This window comes from Cydia fagiglandana, chromosome 9 (genome assembly GCF_963556715.1).
Source record: "Cydia fagiglandana chromosome 9, ilCydFagi1.1, whole genome shotgun sequence".
NCBI lineage: Eukaryota > Metazoa > Arthropoda > Insecta > Lepidoptera > Tortricidae > Cydia > Cydia fagiglandana.
This window is the reverse complement of record NC_085940.1, coordinates 1180766-1190349: the sequence shown is the minus strand read 5'-3', so window position 1 is coordinate 1190349 and position 9584 is coordinate 1180766. Positions and strand designations below refer to the sequence as shown.

At 40.8% G+C, this 9584-nt stretch overlaps 2 protein-coding genes across 2 annotated transcripts in view; one reads left to right on the top strand and one right to left on the bottom strand.

The window, feature by feature from the left end:
* Positions 1-802: 802 nt before the first annotated feature.
* On the bottom strand, positions 803-3793 carry LOC134667587 (uncharacterized). The gene is made up of 5 exons (XM_063525021.1): positions 3441-3793; positions 3147-3311; positions 2309-2470; positions 1904-2020; positions 803-1066 (listed from the first exon to the last, which is right to left on the bottom strand). The coding sequence occupies exons 1-5, from the start codon at positions 3781-3783 to the stop codon at positions 816-818; spliced, it is 1038 nt and encodes a 345-aa protein (XP_063381091.1). The 5' UTR covers positions 3784-3793; the 3' UTR covers positions 803-815.
* Positions 3794-4886: 1093 nt separating this feature from the next.
* The window catches only part of LOC134667115 (WD repeat-containing protein 81), a 33596-nt gene continuing 28898 nt past the window's right edge, over positions 4887-9584 (top strand). Inside the window, exons 1-2 of the mRNA XM_063524398.1 lie at positions 4887-5147; positions 5225-6104. Coding sequence (XP_063380468.1) covers positions 4941-5147; positions 5225-6104 — 1087 coding nt within the window. The 5' untranslated portion in view covers positions 4887-4940. The remainder of the gene's footprint in view (positions 5148-5224; positions 6105-9584) is intronic.

Sequence of the window (9584 nt, the reverse complement as noted above, 5' to 3'; positions counted from 1 at the left end):
GCGGCGCGTGAGCGGGGCGCGCCACTTTTACATATAAAACACTCACGCCCCGCCCGAAAACGCGCGGGTGTGACGGAACCTTAACAATAGATCAGGGCGGCTACCGCGAAAACCGAAATTCGCAAATTGCGGCGATCTTTCTCTTTTACTCCAATGAAGGCGTAATTAGAGTGACAGGGAAAAATCCCCGCAATTGACGATTTTCGGTATTGGCGGTAGCCCTACAGGTCCAATTACAGCAGGGCATAATGCTCGTCAGGTGCTGATTGCATACGCATCCGCGTCCTGCCCACAATACTGAGTGTAATTGAAATTTAAACCAAATCGTTTAGAAAATAGGGTTCATTTTCCTATGTTTCACGTTTTAAGTAAAAAAATATAACCTCAACCTATCCAGGCTTTTTATTCATAACTTGCTAAAAATGGAATATGTCCTTTATACTTTTGGACGCCTATGACCGATATATCCGCACCGCAGGTCCAACGCCAGACGGATTAATCGGTCACAGACCACAGAGCAACATAGACCTGTGTGCATATGCATAAAGTTTCATTTCAGTTTTGACACTTCGGTGACGTGGCGTCCGAGTCCGAGTGACAGCTTTTATGTTTGACACGGCGTCGAAAGGGTTAAAAATCACATTGAGCAGCGGCCGTAGCATGGTCGCATTTTTTTCGCTTGTCACCATGCCTGTCACGTTCTAACAAGTATGTAAGTGCGAAAAGGACGGGCATAGTGACAGGCAATAAAAATGGAACCATGCTGCGCCCGCAGGAGGATATAACATTAAAACAAACTAGAAAAAATATTATTATTATTTTAATTGAAAATGTCTCATTTTTTCATTATATTCGTTTCTCCTTTTCATTTCCTCCATCTCAATCTCTCTAAGCTTCTCATTGTGTATATACTTTTGTTTAGCATCCTCCATCTCCATGGCTCGCAGCATGCGGTTATGCTCCGCTCGATCCCGTTCCTCTTGCAGCTGAGTTTGGACAAACTCCTTCTGTAACTCCAGTAACTCCATTTTAACCTGTCTAGTTTCAGTTTCCAGTTTCCGTTTACCTAAATAATAAATATTATAGGATAATCTTACACAAATCGACCTACCATAAGCAAAATAAGGCTTGCGATCTGAGTATTAGACGACGATATACACAGGGTGGCTAAAAATAACTGCATTCCCGTTGCCAGGCAGGTTTTACGATTATACTGAGCAATTTTTACTATGGGACCAACCCCGAAATTGCGAAAAAAAATTGTTTCATACATTTTGGCTGGTCCATTTTCTATGGGAGGATAATTTTCTTAAAAAACCACTTATAATAGGGAAATAAAAAATAATACTATCCATTATTTGTTACTAAACAATACTGTGGGTGGCGCTGGCGGTACCTAGTGAAAAAGGGTAAAGTCTCGCGTAGCTTAGGTGTTAAAAGGGGCTATTCATAAATTACGTCATTTCAGATTAGGGGGGGGTCAAAAATCGTCAAAAATCGATGACCTAATTTATGGACACACACAGGCCCGTTTTGCGGGCGGCGCGTGAGCGGGGCGCGCCGCTTTTACATATAAAACGCTCACGCCATTCACGCCCCGCCCGGAAATCGCGCCTGTGTGACGGAACCTTAAGTGTTACGTAAAACTTACGCCCTTTTACAACTGCGCTGCTAAAGACTTGTACAGTCGCCATCAGATATATCGGAGCTGCCAAGGTGCTCACAAATATCTGAACACGCTACTATTGTCAAGGCGCTAGAGTGCATTTTCAGATATTTTTGAGCATCTTGGCAGCTCCAATGTATCTGATGGCGACTGTACCCTTATTCACTAGGGCCGCAATAATTCCTAGTGATAAGTGAAGTCTATACAAGCTAAATTATACAGACAAACAACACTCACGAGTTAATAAATGGTGTATCTTTCTCTTTAAATTTGCTCTGTTGTTAGTGAAATATGTCCCGTTGTCCTGGCTATGGGTATGATCTTGGCTCTCTTGCATATCCAGTAGTGTAGAATCTGAAATATAATTATTAAAATGGTATTTACATACATTTTAAAACGAAACCCTAGTAATTTTTAAGATAATGTACTATAAAAAAAAAGAATATAATGAAATAAATGTGGCAGGTTGATTTGGTGATCACTGTGCCGATAGTTATTTCAGCAACATATACATGTTGAGATACTGCAGATGCAGAAAGCGGCACACTTAGTCCGGATATTCCTCTTTATGTATTGGAAGTTTATTTTACTTCAATAAAAATGTTGTTGAATACCTAAGAAGGGAAATAAATAAAATTTTACCTGATCCAATATTATGAAGTTCTATTGGAGGTATATTTTGGGATGCTGCAAGACTGCTGTCTCCATCATAAATTGTGTGAACGCCATTCATGACAGGTCCAGTGAGAGCTTTAACTTTTTCCAATACTGGATCTTTGTCTGCATTAGTTGTTGGCCCACCTCCTGGTAAATAATTAGACATTATCAAATTATCAACCATAAGAAAATAATATTAATTGTTATTTACTTAGCGACAGACAACACAAATATAAATAATTCAAATGGGAAACAAAGCAAAGAGTATTATTCTCTTTGTAAATACCTACCTATATATGCATGCCAAATGTCTGATGGCTCCTCTACACGATGGGCCAGCGCCGGCCACTCCAAGGGATGCAGCCATGCGGTAGAACGAGATGGCAATATCACTTGCTCCCTCTAACGCATAAATGCATCCCTTGGAGTGGCCGGCGCTGGGCCATCGTGTAGAGGAGCCATGAGACCCCATGGCCAGGGAGTTAAAGGCCCATGAAATCCGAGGATATTAATAGGAGCTTAAACAGCTTGTGGTAAATGAGAAGCGATGTCCCCAGAATCCAATACCCCAGAGTGTTAGTTCGGCCTCACTCTCCCGCTTGCCACAAATTAATTTATAGTTGAATTTAAACTGTTATGAGACACAATACATGCTGCAGTACGTGATACACGGCCATTGTGAACGCTGCTCGCACTGTTAGTGCTTGAGAAAGGAGACCTAGGCTCACCGAAACATGTCGCGCGAGTAAGTAAAAACAAGCGAGTCTAAACCGTAAAATTAATTTATTTTTTGTTGTAGATATAGTGTTTTACAAGTACCTACCTGTATCCATAATTGTGTCGCTTGTGTTTGCTTCCTTATTTAATGCTGCAAACATTTCTTTGCACGTTTCTTCTAATGCTCCCGTATTTATAGATCCTTCACCCCAGTCACAATTCTGGGAAGATGTGCCACACTTTTCTACGTTGAGCACCAAACTAGGATCCACTGTAAAGGCAAATAATATTATAGATGGATAATACAAATAGAACGTATATAAATCAACTTCCCAAATTTTACGTTTTAGATTTCTATTAATTATATTTAATTGATTAAAGAGAAATTAAAATTTCATACCTGGAATATCCATCTTTTCATCAGACGCATTCTTTTTAGCTCTTTTCTTTAGATTTTTGTACGTTTGCTGCAAGCTTTCTGCGGTACGAGAGAAACCTGTCGTGGATGAGTTGTATTCCTCGGCCACTTCAAGCCAAGCCTTCTGTTTTTGCAGGAGGCTAGCTCCGTCAGTTTTTTTATTTTCAATGATATGTATGTATTTGCTGACTACGTCACACAAAAGTAAATTATCACTTTGAGTGAAATTTGGAGCACGCAAACGAGGTTTCTTTTCCATTTTAGTTGAGGTAATCGAATTAATGTCGCACAAACCCACTACAAACCAAAACCAAACAACAAACATCCAGCATCAGCAGAATAACGGTGAGCGAATGACAGCAGAAAATACGCTTAAACCAAATGTCACGTCATGTTCCTTTAGAGGAAGAAAGTCTTATACTCTACTTTGTAGTGTAAAAGAGTTAGACATACATTTTAATTCATCGTGTGTGCTTTCTTATTTAGCTGGTTTATAGAACGGAATGGAACGAATGGAAACAAATGGATATTTTTTTTTTTTATAATGTATTTCATGACCATGGATACAAGTCCTTCAGTCGGGAAACAAATGGAAATGTAATAATGTTGCCTGTTTACCATTTAAAACAGGTTAGAATACACAATAAATTTTTACTTTACTTTACTTTACTTTACAAATAGCAAAGAGTAATCAAATTAACTAATCATAATCACATTTTATAAGTCTAAAGCCAAGCACCACACCACCACGCACCACGATTTTTTGTCGCGCGATAATTTAGTCGCAAAAATGTAACGTATGGGTTTATATGGCGGTGCGCGCATATGCGACAAAAAAATCGCAGCGATTTTAAAATTGTGATTTGTTACATTTTTCCGCGACAGCGCGCGACGCGATTGTCGCAAAGTGAATTGCAGCATACGAAGCTGTATGGCCCCCGCGCGCACTGCGATAATAAAATCGCAGCCGGGACCTCAGTCGGCATTTCGCTCTCCAAGCGTCAACATATCGGAACCTGCTTCTCCAATGGAGTTACAAGATGAGACGCTAGATGTTGACCGTTTAATTATAGAAATAGAAGGAGATCACCTTTGTGGTATAAATACTCAGTCATACAGCGATTGCATATTGTTTCACGACAAGCGACTGGTACGACATCCATGTCTGATCTGAGCCATGAATGAACAAATCGTCGACTTTTTCATCGCAGTGCGCGCACTGAATTTTCTGCGATAAATTACAGCGCGATTCTAAAATCGTGTCGCAAAAATTAAAATCGTGGTGCGCGCTTGGCGTAAGATTTCAGAAGACCTACCGCGAAACATGAAAATGACACAGAAAGATTCCATTTTGCATTTGAGATATTTGAGTGTTGCTATATCAATAAATCTAATCGATCTGATCTGTCAAAAACAAATGTGAAATGTCAAATTTGTTAACCTCCCTAAAGAAAACAAAACAAAAGATTATAGTTTAAAGAGATGGATAATATTGTTAAGGAATTAGGCATAAGCAATAAGAACATATTCACTACCGCCTCAGCAAATTTGTGCAGCGTTGTCGTGCACAGCAGTTGGCTTAAGAAATGGCTGAAGAACTTAGAAGTAGATAACACAGTGAACGATGTAGATTTCGCATTACAAGTTGGTGAAAGTGTTCCTTATCCCTGGCGGACGATATTCATTAGGGTACGTAACTATTCATAAGTGAAACTAACGCATGAAACTACGGAATGAGTAATGATTAACGCCTCTTTCTTTTGTAGGTATTAAATAAAAAGGTGTCCAAGGTACTGCCCCTTCCTCGCTACAAACTACACGAAACCAACCCCGAAACTCCCCTAACTTTCTCGCAGCTACTCCAATATGTCTCACAGAACAACCACAGAAATTTATGGAAGGAGTCATATAAGAAATATTGTCAGAACAACGAGAATTTAAAAGAGAGTGCTATAGTGAACTTACTGGAGCATGACCAACTACTGTCGGAGGTGCTGCTGCGGCTGTACGGCTGTAACATAATTAGGATAAAGAGTGACGGCTCGGGCAGGATCACAGAGTACAAAGAAATCATTCCTAACAAACACGTTTCCAAATCTTATGAAACCCATGTCAATTTATTAGCAGCTATGTTCATATTAGAGACTGACAATAACTACTATATAATATACAGAGGCCACTATGAAAACCACTTGCTAGACTGTTTGAATTTTAGCCCAAATCTTATTGATATGAATTATGGACGGGGGATGTTCTTAGTCTATCAGCTCCTGAATGTTTTTAAAGCTATGAGCGACCGTGGTCTGAGTCTGGGTACGCTGTCATTGCAAGATATTTATTTGACAGAGAATATGTGGCTACAGATACTGCCGGCTGTTACGAATAACATTCACACTCTAGATGCTTCATTAATCTATGAGCAGAATAGGAAGCAAGTTACCCCGGCTACAAGTCAGGGGAAGTGGGGGGAGGAGTGGGGGAGGAATGAGGTGGTGCAGTTTGAGAAGCTGTGCATGTTGTGGGTGCGGGGCCGGATATCGAACCTGGACTACCTGCTGCACTTGAACACCCTGGCGGGGAGATCGGCCAATGACCCGCAGGCACACTTCATGGTGCCCTGGGTTACGGACTTCTCATCTAGATGTGGTAATTGATTACAGTCATTCAGAGGCGTAGCTAGAGGATATGGCGCCCGGGGCGGACACCAAATTTGCGCCCCCCCCCCCCGCCCAAACGAAATGAACTAACGAAACGAAAGGGTTATTCTTTTGCTTATTAAAAAAAAACTGGTCAAGTGCGAGTCGGACTCGCGTTGCAAGGGTTCCGTACATCACACAATTTTCAATATTTTTTTTGTACGTGAAACGTGACGTGAATAAAACGTTTTCAAAATCAAAAACCAGATGTAACATGAAGTTTTCTGGCGTGGTGGCTTATATATCCGCAACTATGCAAAGTAGCTTAGATAGGAAGATTAAATGCCGAACAATAGTACTAGTATCCACATGCGAAGACTGAAGACCGAGCTCCGCGTAGGGCTGATAGCTCGGAGCGTCCGACGCGACGGGTCGCGTTTCCTACAACTTTCGCTAGTGTTTTAAAAGCGAAGGCCGAAGAGAGATAATACCTACAGGGTGGCCAAAAAATAAGTGCATTCCCTCAGCCAGGGAGGTTTTGGGATTATACTGAGCTTTACAACTTTTACTATGGGACCAATGTAAAAAAAATGTATCCTCCCATAGAAAAAGGTATGAAACAGCCAAATTATTCTTCGCGATTTCGGGGTTGCACGTTGGCAACTGGAATACACTTAGTTTATTTTTTGGTAACAATAGCTACGTAACAATAGTAACCTAATCAATCAGTACTACAAGTACTATTGCGGCTGGGTTCCAGATACAGCCTAGTCGCATTTTTTGTCTTCAGTCCGACTCACGCTTGAAGCTAAAGGCACGCCTCTTCGGGACGCTTCGGGCCTTCGGCCTTATGCGGATATAGGCCTAGAGCCTTCACAATAGCGTCTACATCACGTTTCTCCTAAACCATTGCGGCTGTGTCCCTAAAATAACCGAAACCACATTTTTGTTCTTAAATCCGACTCACGCTTGACTCTAGATTTCTAATAGGTTTTCCTGTCATCTTTAGGTAAAGGACTATTTAGTGTATTTTTTTCAGAATTTTAGACCTTATAGTTTCGGAGATAGAGGGGGGGGAATGGTAATTTTTTGTCTATTTTCTTGAAAAACTTCTAAACTTTTTATCGTAAATTTATAAAAAAAATATATTTGAGATTCTCACAATGAGTTCTTTCGTTTGATATACATATACACACGATATAGTTTGAAAAACTTTATTTATTAATTTTATCTTTTACCCCCCAAAAGTAGCCCTTATGTTTAAAATTTATTTGTTGACGTTACATATCTGTCTTTGGGACACAATCTTACATATGTGTACCAAATTTCAACTTAATTGGTCCAGTAGTTTCCGAGCAAATCGGCTGTGACAGACGGACGGACAGACAGACGCACGAGTGATCCTATAAGGCTTCCGTTTTTTCCTTTTGAGGTACGGAACCCTAAAAATTAATTTAGACAAATACAGTGCATCGGTGGATAACAAGTTCACGACCGACCTGATGGTAAGCGTTCACCGCATCCTATGGACGTCTACACTCCAGGGGTGTTACATGCGCGTTGCCGACCATTTTAAAACTTATAAACTTCTTTTTTGAAGATTCTTTTTTAGACTTAAAGGTTCAATATCGCTTGTGAGTTTGGGATCGTAGACTTATTCATAGGTACAGCGCGCCTTTGGACTGATTTGAAGGGTCCAAGGTGGCATCCAGGTGCTCCTGTCCAAAGGTGATAGCAGTACTCAATATATGGGATCAGTCTACCCCAGAGTAAAGTATCGCCTCCCTTTATTGAGCGCACCGAGTTATTTTGGATACGAGCGCAGCCTACCTAGCAAGGAGCAGAAATTATTGGACGTCACTGATGGAGATGTCAACACCGATCGAGGCTCCCAATACTTCCTGACATGGGAAGGGGTGTGCCTTGAAAAATGAGGTTTTCTTAGCGGTAAACGCGCAAAATTGAGTCATGGTGGGATTGAATTGGACTAAATTGTCCCGATCCCACACCAAAACTCTAGATAGAACGCTCTCGGTACCTGACACAGGTTTTTCACGACATTCTAGTATCACAGACCGAGTGATGTTGGCACGGCATGTGTTATACAGGATGGTCCAATCCTTGACGTTCAAAATTTTTTTTTACATTGCTCACGCTGTGGGCTATTAGAATAGGTACTTATGTATGTTAGCCGACTTTTCGTAGTTTTCGAGTTATGATTTTTATTACCTTTAACTTTTGTTAAGAAATTCCGGGGTGAAGCAATTAATGTATAAAAAAAAACTATTGAACTTTTTTAAATGTTTTTTTTTGTAACATAATCCTTGACAAACGGCGCAGTTGCTAAAAAAAATCAGCATCCTCACTTGGCTGAGTTGGGAAAAAAAGACAAAATTTTACGTTCAAGCATGTCAAGCTTAGATGTTGCCTTTACCTAAATCAAGCAACTATTTATTAATCTGTGCCTAAATAAATAAAAAATACAAGCGATTTCAAGGAATTAAAAGAAGGAATAAAAGCAAAGCAAAGCTTCATCCTGGAATTTCTTAACAAAAGTTAAAACTCTCGAAAACTACGAAGAATCGGCTAACATGTACTCGTACATGGGGAATAATATTATGATAGCCCACGACGAGGATTCTAAAAAAAATTTTTGGGCGTCAAGGATTGGACCAAGCTGTATACAGGTTGGCTAAATAATAACTGTATTTCCGTTGCCAGGGAGGTTTTGGGATTATACTGAGCAACTTTTACTATGAGTCCAACCCCTAAAAAAAAATTTGACTGTTTCCTACATTTTGGCTGGTCCATTTTCTATGGGAAAGTAAACTTTTGTTTCGCGATTTCGGGGTTGGTCCCGTAGTAAAAGTTGCTCAGTATAATCCCAAAACCTTCCTGGACAGTCCATAAGATGGTAACTTCGACAGGAGACCCCTAACGGAAAAGACGCGCTAACACGGGACACAACTCTGAAGCACTCGGCCCGCTCGCCTTATAAAACGAAAGCATAGCAACTCCCGCCGAATATCCCTCTGCTTGATAGAAGTTTCTGGCATAGAGTATTCGCACTGCGGGGTGGTGGGCAGTAGGGCGCTACCGTCGTCTTTCAAGGTCGAGTTCGAGGCAAAAAGAGTACCTAAAAGATCGGCTTTCTCTTTTGCGCTGAGGGCCAGAATACCATGCGCATTTCACACTTCACAGTGGTGGTAAATACGACTGACAAAAGTTTCCCTGCTGCCTTTTGGCTAAGGTGGAGAGGTAGTCTTTTGCCCATTTTGGCGCCCCCCCTTGGACGGCGCCCGGGGCACGTGCCCCCTCCAACCCCCCCCTAGTTACGCCTCTGCAGTCATTACTTAGAAGAGCAGGGAAGTAGATAAACACTAATAATAACTATAACTAATGATACTGATAAGTTTAATATCGAAGTAGATAAACACTGAAAGTGATGGTAATGAAGTCTCTTTTTTAGGGTTGCGTACCTCAAAAGGAA

Excerpts from the sequence above, each read along its gene's own strand:
- LOC134667587 (XM_063525021.1), bottom strand. The coding sequence starts at position 3,783 with ATGTTTGTTGTTTGGTTTTGGTTTGTAGTGGGTTTGTGCGACATTAAT. Across the intron at positions 3,312-3,440 it reads TGAAAAGATGGATATTCCAG|TGGATCCTAGTTTGGTGCTC; the intron begins GTATGAAATTTT and ends TTGCCTTTACAG. Across the intron at positions 2,471-3,146 it reads CGACACAATTATGGATACAG|GAGGTGGGCCAACAACTAAT; the intron begins GTAGGTACTTGT and ends ATTATTTACCAG.